The 23,193-nt window shown below is 59.5% G+C and overlaps 2 protein-coding genes across 45 annotated transcripts in view; one reads left to right on the top strand and one right to left on the bottom strand.

The window, feature by feature from the left end:
* The first annotated feature begins 116 nt into the window (after positions 1-116).
* On the top strand, positions 117-10,600 carry Lrrc71 (leucine rich repeat containing 71). Of its 30 annotated transcripts, none has more exons than XM_087203427.1 (15): positions 144-423; positions 654-992; positions 3,045-3,414; positions 3,612-3,687; positions 4,086-4,163; positions 5,568-5,636; positions 5,790-5,949; positions 6,057-6,140; positions 6,220-6,309; positions 6,707-6,847; positions 7,009-7,081; positions 7,438-7,526; positions 8,686-8,797; positions 9,078-9,199; positions 9,424-9,680. In XM_087203427.1, exons 1-15 carry the CDS (start codon positions 412-414, stop codon positions 9,538-9,540), a joined length of 1,932 nt encoding a protein of 643 aa, XP_087059553.1. In that variant the 5' UTR covers positions 144-411; the 3' UTR covers positions 9,541-9,680. The 30 variants fall into 30 exon arrangements, 25 of the variants coding, with proteins under 25 accessions (XP_021105046.2, XP_021105048.2, XP_087059553.1 ...); XM_087203426.1 differs by having other exon boundaries at positions 8,683-8,797; XM_021249383.2 differs by having other exon boundaries at positions 6,982-7,081; positions 8,686-8,772.
* Positions 10,459-23,193, bottom strand: part of Arhgef11 (Rho guanine nucleotide exchange factor 11) — a 118,085-nt gene continuing 105,350 nt past the window's right edge. For 9 of the 15 annotated variants that reach the window (XM_087203413.1, XM_087203409.1, XM_087203412.1 and 6 more), the window contains 19 exons: positions 21,775-21,954; positions 21,642-21,689; positions 21,339-21,526; positions 20,941-21,087; positions 20,608-20,687; positions 20,361-20,486; positions 19,823-19,940; positions 18,943-19,121; positions 18,363-18,438; positions 17,936-18,103; positions 17,137-17,227; positions 16,413-16,538; positions 15,924-15,985; positions 14,745-14,966; positions 14,216-14,575; positions 13,329-13,424; positions 12,363-12,568; positions 11,973-12,156; positions 10,459-11,511 (listed from right to left, as the gene is read on the bottom strand). In XM_087203413.1, coding sequence (XP_087059539.1) covers positions 11,453-11,511; positions 11,973-12,156; positions 12,363-12,568; positions 13,329-13,424; positions 14,216-14,575; positions 14,745-14,966; positions 15,924-15,985; positions 16,413-16,538; positions 17,137-17,227; positions 17,936-18,103; positions 18,363-18,438; positions 18,943-19,121; positions 19,823-19,940; positions 20,361-20,486; positions 20,608-20,687; positions 20,941-21,087; positions 21,339-21,526; positions 21,642-21,689; positions 21,775-21,954 — 2,716 coding nt within the window. In that variant the 3' untranslated portion in view covers positions 10,459-11,452. The remainder of the gene's footprint in view (positions 11,512-11,972; positions 12,157-12,362; positions 12,569-13,328; positions 13,425-14,215; positions 14,576-14,744; positions 14,967-15,923; positions 15,986-16,412; positions 16,539-17,136; positions 17,228-17,935; positions 18,104-18,362; positions 18,439-18,942; positions 19,122-19,822; positions 19,941-20,360; positions 20,487-20,607; positions 20,688-20,940; positions 21,088-21,338; positions 21,527-21,641; positions 21,690-21,774; positions 21,955-23,193) is intronic. The other 6 variants (XM_087203420.1, XM_087203411.1, XM_087203422.1 and 3 more) reach the window with 2 other exon arrangements.

Raw genomic sequence — 23,193 nt, 5'->3', positions numbered from 1 at the left:
GAATTGAAGTACAAATGACACGGTGTCGAGTGCTACCCCAGGTGGCACACTGTGTGCTCTGACACCAAGACTGCCTCTATCAGAGGATCCCCAAAGCGGGGCTCTCAACAGGAGAGGGTGCATGGAACAGAGCAGGGTTCTGAGGCCGAGGCAGGACGATCTTGGGAGAGTGTACACTCGGAAGGGGCCCGGCAGGGCAGAATTTCTGGGGTTTAGACCAGTCCACAGGCAAATAGCCTGAGCTCCCAGACCTGCAGGAGATTAGACAGATGGGGTGGAGAAGAGGAGCCCAGCGCCACATTCTCAGGACTGACCTTTTCCTTGTGCTCTCTTTATAGGGCAGGTGGGCGGACCCCTGGGAGTGGACTTGCCCCTGCCTGACCCCTCCCTTGTGTCCCCCGATTCTCCGACATGCTCTGCCGGGTCAGTTCCCCTGTGGCTTAGGATCGCCCAACGCCCGCCCATCCTTGCCCTTTGTGCTGTGGCTGGAGGGTCCACTCTGCGCCCTCCACAAAGGCCCAGCCCAGGTTCTGGGCCACCTTAGCTCTTCTCCCTCGGTTCAGGCGCCCAGGGGTACCCGGGCCACGCCCCTCCCTTGCTCAGCCCGTCCCTCCGTCTGGCCAACCCCCCCTCCCGTTAATCCCCGCCCATAGGCTAAGCCCCCCCAGCCCCGCCCACCTCGCGCCGTTGCCATGGGGAGGAACGCGCAGGACTCGCGCTGCAGGCCGCTCCGTTCCCGGGCGCACTCGGACAGGAGACCCGGATTCAGCCTTCACCGGGGTGAACCTCCCAGAGTCCCGCCCCGCCTAACCGCTCCCACGAGGGTCGCAAAGGCCCCAGCATGTCGAGCGAGCCGGGGACAGCAGTCAGGACCCCGCGTCCTGGGACCCAGAAGTCTTCCGGCGCGACGACCAAGAAAGGGGAGCGAGCGGCCAAGGAGAAGCCGGCGGCCGCCCAGCCGGCGACGGGCGAGGAGGAGCCCCAAAACCCCGGTACGCCGGGCGGGAGGCGGGGTCGGGGAAGCGGGCCCTGTTCCTCACCAGGCTGAGCCCCGAGCCTCCGGCTTGGCCGTTGGACTGTGTTTGGGGCGCTGACGAGTACAGTGCGATGTGATGAGATTTGAGAGAGTGAGGGGAAGACGCAGGAAATCGGGAGGCGGGGTCTGCCGGAGGCGTCTGAACAGGGATACAGATATTCGCTCATTCATTCAACAAGTATTGTTTCGAATGTCTGCTCCGAGGACAGGTATAATTCAGAGAACAGGACGGACACATGCTTTCGTGGAATTTACCTTCTCCAGGGGGAAAAAACAAAGGCTGAGTAGTATGAACAGGAGCGTGGCTTTTTGTTGCAAGTGATAGAACCTCAACCTGAACTAAAAAAGCGCAAAGGAGGGAGGGTCCATGAGGCGGCTCCTTGATACAGACTTGACAGCTCCGCCGTCAGAGAGGGACCAGTAGGTTGTCTCTGGACTGGAGGTGCTAGCGACCGTGGTTGGGGAGTTAGGAGAGCTAGAGAAAGAATATCTTCCAGAAGGGAAGATCAGATAGGATAGAATCTCCCAAGCAGAATAGGCACCAAGGGGCCATTTCATAGAAGACTATTTTTTCATGGATGGGATGGTGTGGATGGTTTCAGGATGATTCAAGCACATGACATTTATTGTGCACTTTATTTCTATTATTACATTATTACATGAAATCATTAAAAAATTTGAGACAGGGTCTTGTTATGTAGTCCAGGCTGGCTTTGAACTCATCATGTAGCTCAGGCTGGCCTCAAAGTGATCCTCCTGCATAGCATTACGTGAAATAATTATACAACTTACCGTAATGCAGAATCAGGGGGAGCCCTGAGCTTGTTTTCCTGCAACTAGACAGTCCCATCTGGGGTGGTGAGAGACAGTGATACCCCAAGTGTGTTGCTTGTGTCCAGTTTACTCCATAATCTCATTTTTTTTGCTGTCATTGCAGAAAACCCTGTTTCACAAAGATGAGATGTTAGAAATGGAAGCAGGCTTTTCAGTGCTTTTGTGGAAATCTCAGACTTTAATCCAGAATGTATGGAGATTTGAAATTGATCTTGTTCTAGCATGGACAAAGTGGATTCCCCAATTAACAAACTTGTCCTAGATCCATTCCTTCCCAGATTGGGGGTCTTTTGTGGTTGGGAAGTAATGCTCCAACTTTTGAAAGCTGAGATAGGTGATCATGCACCAGCTGCAAGAGAGAAGGCCCTGGCTCAGTCTCTTTCAAAATTTCTGCTAATGTTTGAAGCCTGTCAAAAATCCCAATGTTTAAGCCGGGCATGGTAGCACACACCTGTGATCCCAGAACTTGGGAAGCTGAGGCAGGAGGGTCACTGTGAGTCTGAGGACAGCCAAGCTACACAGTGAGTTCAAGGCCAGCCTGAACTGCCTAGTGAGACCCTGCCTCAAACAAAGTTAACTCTCATCCTCATAATTTCAGTTTGGCTTTAAATGGTCACTTTATCTGCTGGCTTGACTACAGCTGTAGTTCTCTCCTGAAGTGGTAGACTGTTTGTCGAGCAGGTTGAATGTCACACAAGTAAGCAAGTTTTGAGAACCATTTTGTGTCACTACATGTGCTGTCAGTGTGACTTTTTCTGGAAGAAATCCACAGAGCGACTTTCCTAGCTCAAAAGCTCTGGCTGGTGATCTATAGAGCGCTCTAACCTGTGTAGAAGCCCCCGTGCCCCGCCCCTCTCCGGTACAGCTTCCGGAACAGGTGTGTTAAAGGCAGGCCCTTGAACGTGGCTGAGGGGATCGATCCCATGCTGCGAACACTGTTCGGTTCAGGCGACATTTGCAGCTCGCCAGCCTTTCTCTGTAGCTGACTGGCAGACTCACGCTCGGAAGTGACCCCTGAGCAGTGAGACCGTGAAGCCTTCCAGTCACGCCCGTGCACAGAACACGAATGACCAGTGTGGTGAAATTTCCGGGCGTTCAATCGTTCTGAGACTGGAATATTTCCGCGGCTGCGGTGCTGCTGGTGAACAGTGCCTGACAGCGCCCTCTGCCGCAGAGGAGTACCAGTGCACCGGGGTGCTGGAGGCCGACTTCGCCGAGCTCTGCGCGCGCTCGGGCTACATCGACTTTCCCAAGGTCGTCACCCGGCCGCGCCCGCACCGGATCTCCGACTCCTCGGCCTCCACGTCCGAAAAGCCCACGCCCGGTGAGAGGTCCTGGCGGGACAGGGGGCCGCCAGCGGGCGGAGCAGGGCTGGGGGCGGCGTGACAACCTCCCACCGCTTCACCCGGTCCCAGACGAGCAGCGGCTGTCGGCGTCCTGCAGCCTCAACAGCCTGGAGAGCAAGTACGTATTCTTCCGGCCCACCATCCAGGTGGAGCTGGAGCAGGAGGACGGAAAGGCGGTGAAGGAGGTCTACATCCGCGGTGAGACCGCCCCGCCCGAGGCCCTGACCTAGGCCCCGCCCACCAGCCAGAGGTCCCGCCCACAGACTGGAGCCCCACCCATAGAACAGAGTCCCCGCCTCCAGACCAGTCCCCGCCCAGAGGCCCTGCCCCCAGACCAGAGGTCCCGCCCAGGTCAGAGGCCCCGCCCCCAGGCTTGAGGTCCCTCCTCTCGGCAGGCTGGAAGTTGGAGAATCGGATCCTGGGGATCTTCTCCATTTGCCTGCCCTCCCTCAGCCAGCTGCAGGCCATCAAGTGAGGACACTGGGTGAGGGAGGAGGCCAATGTGTGGGCTGTGCTCCGGGTGGCTCGGGATAGAGACAAAAAAGGGCACAGAAGATCCCGAATCCTAACACGGGAGGCTGAGGCAGGAGGATGGAAAGTTCCAGGCCAGGCTGGTCAACTTGACAAGACTTTGTCTCAAAATATAAAATGTATTTATTTTTTCAAAATACAAAATTTAAAAAGGTCTGGGTGCAAAGGCCCTGGGTTCAATCTCCAGTAACACACAGGTGCTCACATGCGCACACACACGCGTGCACACACACACACACACGCACACGCACACACCAGGACTGTAGGAAGGGCTGGACTGGCAGGTGGCCCTGTAGCAGGTGCCCTCTTGCTCTTTCTGTCCTTTCTGCCGACTGCAGCCTGTGGAAAGTGGGGCTGACAGATGAAACCCTGACCACCTTCATCACCCTCCTGCCTTCCTGCTCTCCCACGCTCAGGTCAGCAGAGGGACAGCAGCCGGGCGGGGTGGACCTTGGGGGGAACAGTTGCCGTGGAGTGGCGATCCCAGTCCCGGGGCAGGCATCCTGGCAGGCATAGGGTTCAGTTTGTGTCTGCTGGGTCATGAGGCTCTCCCCTGACAAGAACCAGTCCCATCAGCCCTCAGCAGCATCCAAAGAGCCCAGCCAGGCCTTAGCCGCTCCTCCATCAGCCCCACTACCCCACCCTCACTGCAGGCCGACGCCCTTGCTCCTTGGTCTGGTCCTGAGGCCGCAAGACGTTCTGCTCTCACAGAAACTCACAGCCAGGGAGGCAGAGAGAAGGAGTGGGCCTTGCAGGGCAGTGGGGTGGTGGTGGTGAAGGTGCCACCGCCTTACGGGAGGGGTCAGGAAGCCCAAAGGCTGCCTGGAGGAGGTGCTGGGCTTTTCCTTGGAGGACTGGATGCAGGCCAACCTGGGCACTGAACGCGCATTCCTGTGCAGGAGGAGCCTGGTGAGAGGTGGGCTGGCTACAGGTGTGGTCGGTGTGGGAGGAATGGCACTGACTCGGCTGCCCGGCCTGGACATCGTGACTTCTCTCGCTTCACAGAACGTCCCTAGGTGCTGCTGTGCGCTGGGGCTCTGGCTCCCTCTCCAGGCCAGGCCTCATGCTCCTTGGGGGCAAGGATTGGCTTCTCTAGCTGGGTCCCCAGTACACTGGGTAGAACCCGGTAAAGCACACATTTCATTCCACCACCGGAACTAGAAACAGTTTAGCTAGCAGAGAAAGAACGATGTGAACTCATTATTATAACTTAAAATGCAGTAAGTTTCTGTGAAAGACAAGGCAGCCTGAATGGTTGTGCAAAAAATGACAAATCATGGGAGAAAACATTTAAATAGAGAAATTTCAGCTGGGCGTGGTAGCGCACATTTGTGATCCCAGCACTCAGGAGGCTGAGGCAGGAAGATCACTGAGTTCAGGGCCAACTTGGGGCTACATAGCAAGACCCTGTCTTCAAGAAAATTCTAGCTGGTGGTTCAGTTTTTGTTGTGACTTACAAAAAGAGCTGTTTTCCCAGTGCTACTGAAGAAGTCCTCAGTCTGTAGAGGGGCTAGCACTAATTTATCAGTCGCTGGGTAATGAAGTGGCTCCCAAATTTAGTGGCTCCCACAGCAGCCACATGTTCCCTCGGAGGTTCTCTGAGATCGCAGGGCTGGGCTTGGCGGGGCGCTGTCTGCCTGCCTGGAGGTTGCAGCCCAGCTGTGTCCCGGGCTGGGGTGAGAGTGGAGAGCTCCACTGTGTAGCTGGCTAGAGGCCTCTCCCAGACACCCGCTTGTTGGTTGGTTGTGTTTGAGACAGGGTCTCACTCTGTAGCCCAGCTGGTCTTGAACTCCAGGCTCTCAAACCGTTCCCATCTGCAGGAAGGTGTCTCTGGAGGGAAACCCACTGCCCAAACAGTCGTATCACAAGCTCATGGCCATGGACAGCACGTGAGGCCGCAGCCCTCACCCCTTGGGGCCTGTCCTCCACCTGACTTAGCCCAGCGCCCTTCCTCTCCATCTCCCTGGGCCCTGCCCACCCGTGTCCCTAGGCCCGGGCTGAGGGTGCCCAGCAGCGCCCAGTTTCCTCTCCTCCGCGGCCAGGCTCGCTCACCTGTCTCTGCGGAACAACAACATCGACGACCACGGCGCCCAGCTCCTGGGCCAGGCCCTGTCCACGCTGCATGGCAGCAACCGGACCCTGGTGACCCTGAACCTGGCTTTCAACTACATCGGGGACGAGGGCGCGGGCCACCTGGCGGACGTGCGTGCGCGCGGTGGCCGCCCGGTGGCGGGGTGGGGTGGGGTGGGGTGGGGTGGGGGGGCCCTGTTCTCCCGGCCCGCCCCGCTCACCTCGCCCGCTGCCCGCAGGGCCTCCGGCTGAACCGCTCTCTGCTCTGGCTGAACCTGGCGCACAACCGCGTCCGGGACAAGGGTGCCCTGAGGCTGGCCGAGGTGGGTGGCCGGCCCGGGTGCGGGGAGCCCCCTGGCTCCCCCGGGCCCGATGGCTAACAGAGGCCTGCCCTCGCCCCAGGTCCTGCGCCCCTTCGAGCTGACGCACCCCGAGGTGGTGGAGCGCCGGCGCCTCCTGCTGGAGAAGGCGGAGCAGGAGTTGTCGCGATCGGTGAGCTGGGGTGCTCTGCGGGCGGTGGGCTCCAGCAGCGCCACCCTGCAGGCGGATGAGGCACCAAGTACCAGACTCAGGCCCGGACCTGAGGTCTGCTGAGCCGCACACCAGCTTGTGGCCCGGACTTAGCCCCTGCCTCGGTTTCCTTCTTTGGTAAATGGGGATAACTGTACATGCTTCACAGGGTTTAGAGGATTAAATGAGTTAGTTCATGGACCGCACTGGCGACAGCTATTCCCAGTCAGCTACTCCCTGCTGCCCCTGTCACACTGTCCTGGCCTCCGGGGGAGAAGCTAGCAGGTGCTGTCAACCCCTGCTGCCCAACAGCTCCGCCTCAGCATCCGCCTTTGAAGAGGGGCTCAGGCTGCCCCTTCACTCCCGTTTGTGAGCGCAGCCGACCTCTTCTCGACAAGCGGATGCCAAAACGGAGCGGGGGCAGCCTCACATGGGGGCGGTCAGCAGTGTGGCTCTGGTGGAGAAGATGCAGTCGATGAAAACCCTTAAGGGCCTGATCAAGAAGAAGGAGAAGCCAGGGGTAGGTGTGCATGGGACGGCTGGGTGGACCAGGGGCCCCTCCAAGACGTCTGGAGGGAGGGGAAGGAAGGAGGCCACAGGGCCTCGAGGTCCGCCTCGCCTGGGCTGCCCACACTGGCTGCCCATGCCCTGGAGGTGGGGCTTTCATCCCACCCTCCACAGGAAGTGGTCAAGGAGAAGTCGCCCACACAAGGAACCCCTAAGAAAGAAGACACCACAAAGCCAGGCAAGGGGAGTAAGTGCAGATACCCCTGCGTGGAGGAGGGAAAAGCAGTGGGCCGCACGCAGGAGGCTCTGGCCTGGACATCTGCTGGGAGTGGTCTTGCTCATGCCTCTTTGGGCCTTACCTCTTCCCCACAGTGAGGATGCGGAGAGCCAGACATGGTGGCTCCCCTCCCTTCTGCAGCTCGGACCCCAGAGCTGGGTCCCCAAGGCCCTGTCCTCAGACGAGGAGCCCGCCTACCTAGCTGGGGGCCCTTGCAGTGTTAATCCACACCCAAAGTCTGATAGCCTCACCTCGCCCGTTCTCCCCGGGAACCTGGGTGGTTCCCAAGGGCTGCATTATGCATTCTGGCTCCTTTCTGGCCACAGAGGTAAGCGTCCCCGAGCAGAAGCTGAGCAGGGGAAAGGGGGCCAAGGCAGGGAGCAAGGAGAAGCGCAGCACCCTCTTGGAACCCGAGGTAAGTGGCAGGAGAGGCGGGGCTGGGGACTCGTGCCCTGGGCTGTGGCAGCTGTCATTTCCTCTCACATTTTGCCCTCCATTCCTGTTCCCTTGACACCTGAAAATCCCTCCATCCCAGCCTGGGCGTGCTGGGGCAGCAGTGGAGCTCAGCACTCCCCTGCCCTCCTGACATGGACAAGTCTTCCTCCCAGGCCTTGTCCGGCTGTAGCCCATAACGGATCTGCTGCCCCAGCTGAAGCTGCTTCTCCAAAGCCAACAGGCTGCACTGTTTGCTTGGACAGTTGCACAGGGAGCAAAGCGTGTGCTTTGGCCCTCTCAGGGCAGCTGCTCAGGGAAGGTTTTAGTAGTGGCTCCTTCAGAACCTTTCTTGCCTCTGGATCCTTTCCTGCTCAACTTGGACCAACCTGCTCTGTGCTTTGAAATCTGCCTGGGGAGCTGACTTCACACTTCCAGCTCTCCGTCCTGTCGGCCACCAGGGCTCTGTCTGTGACCTTGTATTTTTGTCCTCTCTGCTGCAGCCCCAGCCCTGGTGACACCTCCCTCCCAGGCAGGGAAGGCCCCAGCCACTGTGGGAGTCTCCCCTGTTCTCTAGACAAGCTCTCCAAGCAGGAAGTTGGATGGAGGAGAACCACTGTGGCCTCTGCCTGTCTTGGCAGGCTACTTCCCACCAGCCCTTTCTCACGTGCCCTCACTGTCCCCTTGCCTGTTCGCCCTCACTGCCCTAGTGTTAGGAAGTACTTGTACGCCAAATTCTGTGCGCTGTTTCCAGCCTGCAGAGCCTTTGCATCTGCCACGTCCTTTGCCTGAACACCTTCCCCTCAGCTAAGTGTCAATAGCTTCACACTGCACACTGCAGCTCACAGGCACATCTTTCTGGCTGTTCCCACCCCCGAATGGGGCTAGAAGTCCTCCCACTGCACTCCATAGCACTCCCAGCTTACCTGTTCTGGGGCCTCGCCATCCGGAGTTCCTGTTTCACTCTGGGTCCCACACACCAAACAGCTTCTGGAGAGTATGGGCTTATTTATCTTGGTGTCCCCAGCACCTAGGACAGATCCTGGACTCGAGCCAGCATGCACATTTATGTTGAATGAATGAATGACTGGCCCGTTGAGCAGCTCCCCTCTCCTCTGCTGCAATGTGTTCTGCTTTAGCAGCTGGTTGCAGAAGCTACAGAGATGATCAACCCCCTCCTGGAGCCCATGGAGCACCGAGACGGGAAGGTTTTCATGCCTGGGAACAAGGTCCTTTTGCACCTCAATCTCCTCCGTATGTCTGCCAGTCTCCCTGCCCACCCCCCCGTGCAGTTCCTGTCAGGAGGATGCCTACCCGACTCTCAGGGGCACACCTACTGCTCCAGTTGGGCATCATGTCAGAGGCCAGGGGCGAGGGGAAGTGCTGGGCCAGGGAGGAGGCCGAGGACAGGAAGACAGGTGGTGAAGGGTGAAGGAAGCAGTCGCAGTTGGGGTGGAGGGCTGGCCGGGGGTCTGGGGATGGAGCCTGGAGGAGCAGGCTGCGGAGGGTGTGACAGGCCACCTCCCACCACCAGGAAACCGAATCACAGAGGTGGGGCTGGAGGGCTTCCTCACAGCAGTGCAGTACCAGGCGCAGTTCTCCAGGTCCAAGAGTGTGTCCAAGAGCCCAGTGGGGCTGCTATGGCTGTCCCTGGCGGTGAGTCCTTCCCTCCCCACTGCTACAGGCACCTCTGGGTCCTGTTTCCGAGGTGGGTCTTTTGAAGTTACAGCATAAGCTATGTTCCTCTTTCCCTAAGATCAGCAGTGTGACTCACTCCAAGTCTGCTCGCCCCTCACCTGCCCTGCTCCAGGGCATCTTTTTTCTCGTAGAGGACTAATCGTCCTTCCTGTCAGCTGCCAACCTTCCTTTTCTTTCTTCAGAAAAATTGCTTCAACCCACAGTGTCCCATGTACACCATGATCCAGGAGCTCTTGCTGCCGAAGGACCCCATCAAGATCAAGCTTGGGGACGAGGAGGCCCAGCCTTTCTGGCCCTAGCCCCACCACCTTCACTGAGGCTCTGGGCCACAGACATGTCCTGTTGTCACCATCTGTGGGCAGCCCCAGGGCAGACCTCAGACCAGGAAGTCTGCTGCTGTACTTTCCTGTGGGTGTTGGAAAAGTTTGCTTCAGAACTTCGTGTGACATCCGGCCACGATCTGTTCACATCACTGGTCAGGAATGATCCGAATCACCTCCCAGTTCAGCCCCTCCGGGCCAGCTGGCTGGGCAATTGCCCCTCTGCCTCCTGAGGGCTACTTCCTGGTTGCCCAGGCCCCTCTCGCCCCTGCTGGGGGAGGAGGGTGCTGAGCTGGCCCCATCCCTGACCCCCGGCTGGCTCACCTAGGTGCCTGATGGGCCCGGAAGAGGCCAGGGCTGTTAGGGAAATACGCAAAGCTTAGGCAGCCACTCTGAAGAGGGCGCAACGTATCTCAGCACCGACTCGGCAAAGACCAGAGCGGGCAGCAGTCTCAGCCGACATCTGGAGTGAGGTAACCCGTGCCTAGAGTGCGACCTGAGTGAGGAGCCCAGCGCAAGAGCAAGGGCTGACCAGGACCCTCTCCCTGGCCCACCCTGGCCGGTGACACTGGCCCGCCTCGCTTGCTCGCTCGCTCCTTCCCAGCTTCCTGTCAGCCCTGCCCAGGTCCTCCCCCACAACCACTGTCGACATGGCTGTGTCGAGGCAGAGGTGCTGCCTGCCCTGCACGACCCGCACCTCGGTCAGCTCCTGAGGCCCGGCGGCTGCTCCTTTGCGTTTGTGTGTGCACTGTGAGCTGCCTGGGGCTGTATGAGCCAGCGGCTCCCACCCCCTTGGGCGAGCCACACGGGAAGCTCTGGGAAAGGACCCAGGCATCAGGAGCAGTACCGGTTGTGTCTTTATCACGGCGGTCCCAAGAATCACTCACACAACTGAAGAATATTTAACTTTTCTTAAAAAAGAGTCTTAACCATGAAAGGAAGAAAATAAGAGTATACATTATCTTAACAGCAAAACAGTCATTTCCATATCTGTATCTTATATATTATATATATTTATATATATGTATATATACACCTAGCGCAGTGTGTGTATCCTAGTCATCGGTGGGGCTGCAGTGAGGACTGGGTGATTGATGCCCAAGGCCACGGCGGCCCCAGGGTGTCCCGGGTTAATCCAGGGCCGTCAGCATTTTTGTCCCCGGCCCTCCTGGGGTCCATCTTCAGCGCCGTACCTGCTACGCGGGTTTCTCTGGGGGCGGCTGGGGGGGAGGACACCGAGGGTGCGAGTTCCCCACAGGCCCCGGCCGCTGATGACCGAGGGCCCTGCAAGTTCTAGGAGACCTGGCAGCTGAGCACTGGGCCCAGAGGAGGGGCCAGGAGGCCTCGACAGCACAGGGCCCAAGCCTGGGTGGGTGACAGCCCCACCCCTCTTCCCTAGCAGTCGCTCCATAACCAGCCCCAGCACTCAGGGACAGAGACAGAGAGCTCAAGGTATTTACAACAGCAAAGATGCACATACAATACATACGTATTTATAGGAAACCAAAGTGACGAGAGGAGAGGAGAGGTACCCAGCTTGGCCTGGGGTCCCGAGGAGAAGGGGCCGAAGGAAGTGCATTTACACTGAAGCCACTGCCTCTCACCTGCACGCAGGCAGACCACTGCCAGCTGGGCAAGCAGGGCCTCGCACATGCGGTCGGCATGCTCAGGGGACAGGCCCAGGAGGGCTGCAGGGAGGGGGAAGACAGACTGGTGTGCAGACTTCGCTCTGTGCACACCAAGCAACATGCAGGTCTCCCCGAGCCTTGGCTGCATCTGTTTCCCCACTGCCCCGTCCACAAAGAGGTCGTCCGGGGTCCCCCTGCCTGCGCCCCTGCCTCAGGCTCGTCCCTGCTGAGAAGGGATGGACAGGATTTGGCTGTCATGGTGGCTACAGTCCTGGTGACACAGGTATGTCTGCAGTGCTGTCTTCCGGAGGGGTGTCACAGCCTGTGAGAATGGCAGGGGTGAGGAGCTGGCTCTGCCTGAGCTGAGCCCTCTGTGTGCTGTCTAGAAAGCCCTCCTCCCTCTTCAGAAACCCTCGCTTTTTGAGGGCCCGAACAAGGCTGTGTACCAAACCCCACTCCTGTTCCGCCAGCCCCCAAATCCCTAGATGAGGTGGGCACGTGCTTTGTCTTCCTGAGTGAGGACTTGGGTGTGCCTCTGAGCCACTGAACTGGTTCTGAGTGTTTAATAAGGAAAGGCCATAGATGTGAGACCAGGCTCCCTCTGTGCATAATCCATAGCACAAGGCAAAAGAGGGTGGAATTCTGGCCCCATCTTCAGGGGATCTCCTGTGGGTGTCTTTAAAAGGATCACTTTCTGGAGCTGAGGAAGTGAGTTATTAGGCAAGGACCAGATCATCAGCGCCAGCGCCCCTCACGGTGGCGGAGCGGAGCTGCTTCACTCACCGTCCGAAGGGTGGGACTCTGGCTCATGGCTATCCCGGGGCTCAGAGGCCAGGGTGGCTGGAGGGGAGAGGGAGCTGTCTGTCCATCTGGACGTGTCTGTGTGGAAATTGCCCACAGGTGTGGTGCCGCCAGAGGACTCTCCACCAAGGGATCTGAGCAGCTCTCTGTGGGCCAGCTCCATGTCCTGCAAGAGTCGGGGAGGTTGGGCGGTCTGCTCAGGTTCCTCCATTCACAGGCCCTGTGGGAAGGGCGCTCACACTCCCAGCTGAGCTGGCCCAGGACAGGGCCGGCAGAGGCTGGGTCTAGGGCTCCCACGGACACCTCACTCTTGGAGAACGATCGCAGATGACAGGCTGGAGGCCTCCAGGGACCCCTGGCCATGCCCCTCACCTTGAGCCTGTTGAGTTTGAGGGTGAGCTGCTCGATGGTGCGGAAGATCATGCCCACGTCCCTGAGGGCCAGGCCAGGGGAAGAGTGGCTAGGGAGTCTCGGATCCCCACTGCCTGCTTGTGGCTGGGGGTGGCCTGTGCGTGCCCCTGAAGGGTTGGTGCTGGAGTCCACTGGTCCTGCTGGCATGCTGACATAGAAACAGTTCCCTGTTCCCACGAGGAGAGAGAGAGATCAGGAGGCAGGCAGACACCCAAGTTCCCTCCCACGAGGTCGCCAGAGGCAGGGTGGGCCGGGCAGCCTCCTCTGCCAAGTGTGAGCATGCAGGCCGCAAGCGCATCTGGCTCTTCCTCTCAGTGGCAGCTCTGCTCAGGTTGGCCACATGCCAGGGAGGTGTTGGTGATGGGACAGACGGGAGGGGCAGGGTCCCATCTGGGGAGCCAGGAGTGGCTCCAGCCCTTGAAGGGAAGGGAAGACTAGGGCAGGTTTCAGACCCTCTGAAGAGGTGGCAGTGGCCTCATTCACCCTGCCTCAGCTCAAGCTCTGCCATGGGTGTCATTGCTGCCCTCCTGAACCGTCACAGCAGAGGGAGGCCAGAGGCCACGAGAGAAGCAGTGTGAGTGGGCATGGAGGAATCTGGGAGGCCATAGAAGTCAGACTGCACAGTGGCCCGGGGCCTGGGGCCCAGCTGGCTGCTGCGCCTCACCTCACAAGGGGGACAGGCTGCCTAACCAGTGCTCTGAAAGGGGCCACACAGCTCCCGGATGGGACGGGACGGGACAGGATGGGACGGGACGAGATGAGACGTGATGGAGCCGTTTTCAAAAGCTGGAGGTTCGATTGTGGTACAGGTCCTGACCCACTCCAGACGGTGCGCACCGGCACCGGCACCTCAGGCAAGGTCTGACGCCCAAGGCCCAGCTCTGCCCCAGGCCCTGCCTCGCTCTGGCTAAAGGAGAAGTTGATTACCCGGAGCCTCTGTTGCGCCTTCCACTTCCGGCAGCTCAGGTTCTGATTGGCCACTCTCTGGCAGTGCAGGGACAGCCTCGCTGCCTGCCACCTCAGCTGCACCGACACCACCACCACCACCAGCGAGAGGAGAGGCCGGAAGGCAAGGAAAGGGGAGTGAGCGAGGAGGAGGGGAAGCAGTAGGGTGGCAGAAACAAGAAAAGGGAGGAACACTGTGAGCACAAGATCACACATGGTCAGCTCCTGGGAGCTGCGGAGAACTTTCCAGCACTTCACCGAAAGACAGAGGGAAGAAGGTCAGTTCCCAGAAACCAGGAGTGGGCACACCTCAGGTGGACAGGGCAAGAGGCAGCACGGGGCGCGACGGGGACTGGAAGCCGCTGTGGCGCCAGTGTGCGGTGTCTTTCCCTCCACACTCCGGCCCTGCGCTCCTCCTCAGCTCGGCCTGCTGTGAGGGCCCTTCGCCCATCCTCATTCTCCCAGCTGAGCACCCTTCCTCACCTGGTTCCCTCAGGCAGTCCCTCCCTCCCCTCCGGCTGCATCTATCTTGTTTTGAGGGTGGGAAGAATAGAAACTTGTAGTGGTAGCTGACTTTTGCTGGTGGTAGGAAATGTCCTCATATATTACAGAATGGAGTTCAGAGACGATCACAATTTTGTCTCTGGTCACACAGACATTAACAGCAGAGCTAAGGCTCTGAACCTCAACTGTCTGACTCCAAAGCCTCTGCATGGTATGGACGCGCCTCCTCCCCCAGAACCCAGTGCCCCTTTCTCCTCACTGAGTCCCCAGGATAAAGACAGGGATGAAGAAGCATCTACAAGACTCACCTCTACCCCAGCAAAAGCAGTGTTTGCCTCCCTGGCGGACATGCCAATGTATCTTACCTTTTCTCACAACTTTGTAGCTCCCCACTTCTTCTGTGCTTGAGGCCTCTTCAGCTGGATTCCTATCCAGCTCCGGAGACTCCCAGATCCCAGAATTCCTGGTCCTTGGGGGCAGGAGTGCTAGGGAGCGAGCTGCATCCTCGTGCTCCGGCTGGCCTCCCTCTGGCCCTGGGAGCACGGCGTTGTCCCCGTCACCGCTAGTGGGAGCCAGCCCTGGGGAGCCCGGGTCCCAGGGGTGAGTGGTGACGCCAATGATGGAAGGTGTGGGTGTCAGGTCGTCCTCAGGCTCTGCAGCGGCCCGAGTGTCCGTGCCATGACCTGGCAACAGACTCCACAGGATCAGGTGCCGCAGGTTCTCCACTGGAGGGGAGAAAGGTGATGCTGGCCTCCCCAGCACAGGACTCACACTGTGCCAGGGTGGGGGGCCGGGCCATGCTGCAGGGCTGGGTGCAGCTGGGGGGGCTCCGGCCAGCCAGCGGTAGGTGTCTGACCAGGGAGACCAGGAGAGCCACACTGGCCACGAACTTACCATCTTCCAGGGCCGAATCCGCAAGTCCTTCCATGAAGAGAGAGCCTGGGAGGGCCAGGGCGATGGGGTCCCTTGTCCCGACGCCCACGTTCTCTCCGCTCAGGGCTGCGGAAGGGAGAGGCAGGGCTGCCAGCTCCCCTTCCACTGCATTGCCCTCCTGCTCGGGCTCCTCAGGTGGCACTGGCTGCTTCCCCTGGACTCTCTGCTGCGTCCCAGGGCCTGCTTTGAGGGAAAGGGGGCTGTGAGGCAGGGCCAGGGAGGGCGAGGGCACTTGTAGGGTGAGCCCACACCCCGCGGTGGACCCAAGGGGCTGGGAGCACTGCTAAGGTCTACACAGGGTTACTGAGCGCCTCCTGTGGCCAGCCACTGCCCAGGCTCTCGGTGGACATCAAAGCTGGGCAAAGCAGACCCCTGCCTGGGGGTGGGGAAAGGCGCCTTAAACTCCAGTACAGGACACAGGTAAATAAAAAGGCAGATCATATAGCTTGTTAGAAGCTGAGTTAGTGCCGTGGGAAGACGACAAAACAGAGCAGGGTATGTGGCACCGGGAATCCTAGTTACTATATATATATATATATATATATATATATATACATATATTTTTTTTTTTTTTCTTTCTTCTTTCTGGTACCAGGGATTGAACTCAGGACCCTGTGCTTGCAAGGCAGGTGCGGTGTCCCTGAGCTGCATCCCTGGGTCAGAGAGGACTCAGAATGGGACTGCAAGGAGGTGTAGGAGTTTGTTGGAAAAGCACACTACAAAGGACACCAAAGGACACAGAAGAGGGACCCAGCCAAGGAGACCAAGATCTCCCTCCAAACCTTCTAACTCTCTAACATAAAGACTCCAATGAGAACCCTGAGAACGCTCACTTCACCCGCCTCACGACTGCCCAGAACCCCTGTGACTCCTGTTCCCCTCGAGCCTCACCTCCAGCGGAGCCGGACCCCTGGGGGAAAGGCATGGGGCCCTGAGCCCAGCAGCTTCCTGCACGGATCTCCATCACCGTGGGAGGCAGAGGGCCTGTCCGTCAGTCTGTCCTCACACTTTGAGGCTCTTCCTGCACTTTCTTGCCTGCTCATTTCATCAGAACCTCCCCCTCAGGCCCTGATGGACTCCCTGTCGCCCTGCATCCCCACCCGACCTGTGGCCACGGAGAACAGAGCGGGTGGGCCGTACCTCCAGGCAGCTCCTCAGGCTCTGCTTCACTGTGGAACACTTCCGGGTCATCCAGGCCTGTCCTGCGGGAAGAAACCCACTGTGGGTGAGAGGAGGCAGCTGCTGGCAATTCTGGTGTCACAAAGCGCCACTGTGGACTCAGAACAAGCAAGGTAATGAAAAGGCAGTTTCCAAGAACGGAGGGCTGGGCCTCTTCACCTGTCTGGTTGGGACAGAGCGTGGGTGCTGCTCAGCCTCTCTGGTCCCTCATTCTGCACCCAGCTCTACTTCTAGCGTAATCTCCATGACAGTAGCCAGGTGGGAGGCCATGGGGGGTGGGGACGAAGAGTAGAGAGCAACCCTGTTCTCCATCTGCCAGCGCTAGGGCTGTTTCCCAGACAGCATCTCCCTGCCCAGCCTGCCCACCCCAGGGGCCAGGGGCTGGAGAGCAGCAGGAAGCAGGCAGCTCAGAGTGGGGGTGGCATGGGGCCTGAGGGCTCAGCACTGCACCTGCTGGGGGCAGGGCCCTGGTGAGCTGGCTCCTGGGGGCCTGGAGGCCGGGGAAGAACAGGCGCCAGGGCAGCTCCGGGGTGCCTGGTGGCATTGCGCACAGCCTCTTCGAGGAGCTCCATCCATCTGTGGCTCAGCAGGAACAGAGAGGACTGTGGTGAGGACAGGGCGAGGCGTCCAGCTTGTCCCATGCAGACCCCCTGCTCCAAAGCTTTGAGCCCCCAGCTGCGCCCAGAGACCGTCTGCCTGGCAGTCACCCACCTCCCTTGGTTCCCAACGGCTGCTCCCTTGGGTTTATATGACTTGCAGCCACCAATTACAGGACGCCGGCCCTCTGTTAAGCCCTGTGCTAAGCACTCTGTGTGTCCCTCTTTTAAATGACCGAGGGAGCATCACTCACATCCTGCAGGACTCTGGGGGGAGAAACTGCCCGACTCTCCCTGTCTCCTTCCGCCATGCCATGCTGCCTCTGGGGGCTGCCCGTGGGGCACATGACGCGGGCGGGCGGTGCAGGTGGGGAGGAGGCCCGGGAGGGAGCAGGGCCTGGCTAAGGGTGGGGTGACGGCCCTCGGGCTTCTCTGTGCCTGTCCTGCCCCCACCTCCTCCTCAGCTCCCGGTGAGGGATGGCTCGGGACAGCCTTGGCCCCATGCCCGCCACCTGCATACACACCACCCAGGTCCCAGAGGGACGGTGGGCCCGCAGGAGCCCTCAATCAATTCTCACATGTTCTTCTCTGAGGACGTCAGTGCGACCAGCTCGTAGATCTGGGGAGGGCCCAGCTCAGAGGTGCAGATGATGAAGAAGGCCCGTTTATCTGTGTGAGGAAGGAAAGGGGAAGTCAGCACAAGGTGACAGGGGTGCCAGAGGCCCAGCCCGAGCGACTGAGGGCAGACCTGAAGGCTGAAGTTTACCATGGACGGAGACCAGTAAGGGTCATCAGAGCACTGGGGCCCCGCTACAAAGAGACAGGCAGTCTGCACCTAATGTCCTTGTCACAGCGGTCCCTCTGCCCTCCTCTCTAAGGGAGGGCTGCGTGCCCCGTGCTTGGGTGTGTAAAGCTCCCCATTCCCACTGTCCCTCGACGCCACCTAGGGGTGGGCAGCAGCATTGGGTTAGATGAAGAGGGAGGGAGGCCCCAGGCCGTCCACCACACCCCACCCTGCTCACCGCTGGCTGCTGGGCTTGGCTCAGGGCTGTGGGCTCCACTCTGCCCAGGGCACTGGGGCAGGAGGAAGGCTTGTCTTCCTCTTCCTGCCCTGTCCCATTCTTCCCAACCCGCTCGGGCATCCTCACTGCCCCGTCCAGCACTGCCCCTGAGGACTGACCACCCCACTCTACCTGATCCGTCTTCGCCCTGGTCCCCACCCTGTCCCACACTACCCATGTCCACCACATTCTCCTGGTAGGCTGGGTCACGGGAAGGGACAGAGCAGACAAGGAGGTCCTGCAAGGGCCCCGGCGGGCTTCGCGTCAGTGCTAACTGGGCACAGGGCCCAGGCTGCGGACATCTCCTCGCAGGTACCTGTGGCCACAGAGCGGACGAGCACGGCGTTGAGCTTGAGCACAGGGCTGAAGGTCTGCTTGCTGTCTGCGGAGCCCATAGCTGTCTTGCTGTGGCACTTCAGCAGCAGCCGCTCGTCCTGTCTCTGCAGCAACACCAGCAGGTCCTCCAGCAGCAGCACGTGGAGGTCTGGGGGCGAGGTGGACCCTGCTGCACACTTGTTCTTCATCCGCACCAGGGACCCTAGGGCTCCTGGATGCCTGTCACCCGGGTGTGGCGGCCCTGGGAGTCTAGGGATCCCAAGTCCTTTCTCTCGTGCTTAAGGGCTCCCGAGCTACCATCCCAGTCTCATTCTAGTGCCCTCTGGCGACCTCAACATCCCTGTAGGGCTTATGCCACGGAGAGCGACGGCCTGCCACAGATGCCTCCGGACCTGCCCTGCACATACCCAAGGTCTTATCCTTGCTGATCCTCCAGGTCAGGGGCCCCTCGTGGATCATCTTCCTGCTTGTAAGATCCAGGCTCTGTAAGGAGACACCGCCACTCGTTCACTCGGGCGTCTGAGGACCTACTGCGTGTGCGCCGGGGATCAGCAGTGAGGAGAAAACAGTCTCTTCCCTTATGCTCCCACAGTAAAAAGGCAACTATGAAGCCGTGTGCAGTGCGCCAGGCCATGGCTCTGGCCCGGGTCTCCCTCCCAGCTTCTACCACATGCCCTCTGTCTCCCCAAGAGGGCACTCTCCTTCTGCCCTCCTCCCTCCATCTCTGCCCCTGCCCAAACGATCGCCCCTCTGCCTTAACTTCTACCCACGCTCTGCTCTCTGGCATCCACCTGCCTTCACTTGGAGAGGTGTCTGCCCTGTCCATCCAAGGATGCTGTTGATGACGACGGGGCGTGTCTCCCAGGGCCCCACTGTCACCCATCACAGCCGGCCCTGCCTGAGACTCTCCAGGCCCTGACTTGAGTTTTGCCCTGAGGACACCTAGGAAGCGCGTGAGGCTGTCTGGGCCGCGGGTTCTGCCCCTACCTTGAACTCTGCTGCCAGCGGGTTGCTGGCCCTGTCCAGGGCGGTGGCGTCCAGGCGTCTCTGGTAACCCTCCAGCCGGTGGCAGTTCTCAGTCTGCTTCACTGCTTCGTTCACGAACTTGAGGATCTCCCGGCACTGGTCTCGGGCTCGGCACAGCTTCTCATGTTCTGCAGTGCCAGCTAACAGACAGGACGTGGCAGCGCTCAGGGCTCGCTCCACCACAGCCGTGCCTCCATCAGTCACTGCTTCCTCACAGCCCGCGTGCAGGTGCCCGCCTCTCCAGAGGACCGAGGCGGCAGTTCCCTTTTACCAAGCATCCCTAGGTTTCAGACACTGATGGCTTTGAGAATTCCTGCCTGGACCAGAGCCAGCCCTGCTGCTGGTAACGAGGAAGATGCCTCTAGGAAAACCTGTTCAAACCAGGCAGAGGTTCTCAACACCTCTATCCTGACTCCATTGTGCAAAATTCACAGAAGAGTGACAGCCAGGGGTCAGATCCCCATCTCGGCCTGTCCCTTGTGCTTCAGTGTCAGCACACGCAGCTGTCTGTGCACTGCAGAGGCATTCAGCAGGGGGACGAAGGGGCTGAAGCCACCAGCATGGGCCCCGGTGTGACACGGCGACCAGATGGATGGTTTGGGAAGAACCAAGGCGCCCTCAAGGGCAGCCTGTGATCTGTATGGAGGCCACTCCGGCCAGTGGGGGTCCTCACGCTTTCCACTGCTGAGCTCCTTGCATTTTCTGAAGCACATTTATGAACATTTTCTTGGAGACGTCAAACAAGACAAGGATGAAGGCACTGAGGACCACAAGGTCCCATGCTTGCTAAGGCTGCAAGGCATTGCCAGGCGAGGGCTTGTGCCCCGGCCCCCATGCTTACCCTGGGTGTGTCTGATGATGTTCTCCAGCAGCAGTGGGTACTTGGTGAGCCGCTGCATCTCAGAGATGATGAGGTCTCGGAGCTGCAGCCGTCGGCATTGAGGGTGGCTCTCGGCCTCCTGGACACAGAACAACTGCAACTGTGGCTGGGCTGGCTTAGTGGCACATGGGCCCAACACCAGATGGTCACTCCATAATGGCGGTGCGCTGGCAGGGTGACGTCAGCCCGAGGAAGCGACAGGGCTCAAAGAGATGGGGCAGGTCTCGTCCCCATTTTACAGATGAGGGACTGAGACTCAGCCGCATGTAGACTGCTCTGGTGGGTGAGCCAGGCCCTCTGGCTGCTAATCCAATGTCCTTTTCAACCAAGGTGATCTAGCTCTAGAGGGTGCCGTGTGTCACACCAGAGGGGCACGTGGGGTGAGGACGCTGCTGAGTGTCCTCCACAGCCAGAGGGGAGGCTGGGGCCAGGAAGGGAGTCAGGAGATTGTTGGCGAACTTGCTGGGGAGGAGGGACTGAGGCCCGGCTTGGGACATACCTGCATGAACAGCTGAAAGCGGCTCTCCTTGCGCTGCTTGGTCTTGATCAGCTCTAGGGCTATTGACTGATAGGAACAGAACTGCGCAGCCACTTGCTGGAGTTCCTCTCGGGCAGGGCCATCAAACTGAAAAGGCAGAGTGGACACGGCCCGGGCATCACAGCTGCCACCAGGGTCCAGCCCCTGGTCACTCCCACCCCTGCTAATCCCATCTCCACCCAGCCACGCGGGGAAGGTCGAGCCATACCCGAGCCAGCATGAGGTCACTGATCTCCTTGATGATGGGGCCCTCCTCCCGGAGCTTCTTCATGGCTTCACACCAGGAATCTGGGACGAAGAGAGGAGAAACAAATGCCCGGGGACACCCTTGGTGACTGGAAAAGAAAGGATCGCTGACAGAAGTCCCAAGGGGGATGGTCTGGAAACTGTTTTACTTTGGGGGGACCTGGGGAGCTCCTATGACGTTGTCACTGAGTTTCCTCTCATGTCCAGTGCGGCTATCTGGTGAGGGGGAGGGCAGGGGAACCCGCAGAATGGAAAGCCGCTGGCGGGCAGGTTGGGAGGGGCTGGGGCTGCTCACTGTGAATCTCTATGAGCTCGGGCAGGTTGGGGAAGAGCCGGGCCAGCTCCTCCCGGGGCATCAGGTTCTCCTTCTTCATTCGCTGGTAGAAGATGAGGTCCAGGACCCGAAGTGTCCGCAGGTGGGATGCTTCAGTCACGAACAGCTCTGAGAGGCAGAAAGAAAACAGGTCAGTAAGAATCTGGAGTCACAATCTGGTTCCCATACCACCCTCGGGTTGGGGGGAACTGGAGTGCTGGTTTCAGATCACACAGCTATTTTTCTCTTGCCTTAAGGCCGAAACTGCTGTGCACCTCGGCCCCCTGCCCGGCCCTACCCTATTCACCTCCTGCTTTGTGTCCTGGTGCCCCGGACCCCTCCCCACAGAAGTGCAAGCAGGGTGGCGGGCCTGTTCTCACCGTTGATGACCTCCTGCCGATCAATCTCCCTCTGGCTCAGCCCGGCCACCACATCCTTGCCCACGGTGTGCTGCCAGTTTTGGGCATCTGGCTCTGGCTCCAAATCAGAGAGCTGGCCCAGATCATCCTCTAGGAGGTGGGGAAGGAGGGCATCTGTGCAGAAGCCCAGGCTGGGGGACTCGATGCTCCTGGGGATAGACAGGCAGCTCAGCTTCACTCCTACTCAGGTTGGCCCGTCCTTCTCCTGCCAACCTGATCCCCAAAAAGGAGACGCAGAGGTGAGTCACCAGGCTCACCACTCACCTGCGGCCCATCTTGGGGGTGAAGGGAGGGGTTGGGTTCTCCAGAGACCTGCGGAGGGAAGAAGTGCTGACTCTCAGGACCCGGGTCCCAGCCTGGCCCGAGTGCCCTGGGCGGAGCAGCCTCGCTTGCCCACCTGGTGGAGAGGCTGGAGGTGGACGACGAGGCTGACTGGTGGAGGCGCGTGGCCTCGGCAGCAGCATCCATGTCCACATCACTGCGAGAGCGGGGCACGTTCTCCACCTTCCGAGACCGCTTCATCTCCTCCCGGCCCTTGAGGCTCTCGGAGCGGCCCAGGCGGATCTCCGAGCGAGAGCTGGGGGAGGCCAGGAAAATCCCGCTCAGCCTCCAACTGCCGCCCCACTTCAAGGGCGCCTGGACGGCGCAGGCTCTGCTCCACCCACCCTGTGCGGCCCCAAATACCCGGGCAGAAGCTGCTCAGTGACAACCATGCTCGCTGCCCTAAACACCTCCTTGTCTCGATGGCCAGTCTCTCCTCATTCTGGCCTGAGAAAGGGTTACAACGGGAAGGCCGAACTGGGGGCCAAGGGAACCAGACTTGTGGCATCACAGTCCCTCGTCAGGGACATCTCACCTCCCGGCCCTGGGGCTGTCCAGTGGCAGTCACCTGCCTCTGCTTTGCACTGCCATCGTTCTGACTGCTTTCGGTGAGTCCTTTCCTGACAAGATCTTTACAGGGGAGCAGAGTCACCATCTGCACATACTAAGTCTAGGATCCCCCACACTGCCTGTTAGAACATGCTATCTCTTGCTGGATTTTGGCCCAGCTGTGATGAGGATTTTTCCCATCCTTATCCTAACAGCACCCTTCCCAAGCTTCCGTTCGCTCCCAGCGAGCAGACAGGCTGGGGAAAGCCTGGCCCTGGAGAGGCAGGAGCCCATCCCTGCCCGCTGTGCGTGGCTCCCCAATGTTTCCAGGACTCGAGGAGACGCTGCCAAGTGGGTGTCGCTCTCGGTCCTGCAGAGTCCTGCAGTGCACCAGCCCGGAGACAGCTGGCATCGGTGACCTCTAGTTGCCCTGGATGGTGCCACCATCCCCCTGCTGTGGCCCTGCAGGGCTGTTCCTTGGCTGACATTATTACTAATCTACATCCTGCTCTGTTCTGAGACCACAGAAGGCCTGGAGATGTCTGGAGAGCTCTTAATAGCACAGCACGATGCTGGAGGCGGGAGGCAAGGGCCTCGGTCTCCACTCATCATCTCTCCAAACTGCCTCATCTCCTGGGGACTGAGCTTGTCTGCCAAGCAGTCCCCTACTCAACTCCCCCTCAGAAACCTTAGAACACTTTCACCAGTCCCTTAGTGGGTCAGGTCAGCACCACAGCCTCCCCTGGAGGGTTCCTAGGCTGCAGAGGTGAGAAGTGAGTAACGCTCCCAAGAAACACGGCAGTCCACCTCTGGACTAAGTTCTGAGGGTACTGCCTTCTGGAACTAGGGCGCTTTACACCTGTTGAGCTCCACAACTTCTGACCTGCCTCACTGCTAACACTGTTCCCCCAGGATTGTCACTGAGTTTTCAAGCATCGACTCTAAA

Source organism: Heterocephalus glaber, unplaced genomic scaffold (genome assembly GCF_053883595.1).
Source record: "Heterocephalus glaber isolate CG9 unplaced genomic scaffold, H.glaber_assembly_v1.0 deba00001795, whole genome shotgun sequence".
Taxonomy (NCBI): domain Eukaryota; kingdom Metazoa; phylum Chordata; class Mammalia; order Rodentia; family Bathyergidae; genus Heterocephalus; species Heterocephalus glaber.
The sequence above is the reverse complement of the archived record's forward strand: the minus strand, read 5'-3'. Positions and strand labels throughout refer to the sequence as shown.

Coding starts and splice junctions, on each gene's coding strand:
- Lrrc71 (XM_021249370.2), top strand. Junction 3,688..4,085: donor AGCCAGCTGCAGGCCATCAA/GTGAGGACACTG, acceptor TGCCGACTGCAG/CCTGTGGAAAGTGGGGCTGA. Junction 5,950..6,056: donor GCGCGGGCCACCTGGCGGAC/GTGCGTGCGCGC, acceptor CGCTGCCCGCAG/GGCCTCCGGCTGAACCGCTC.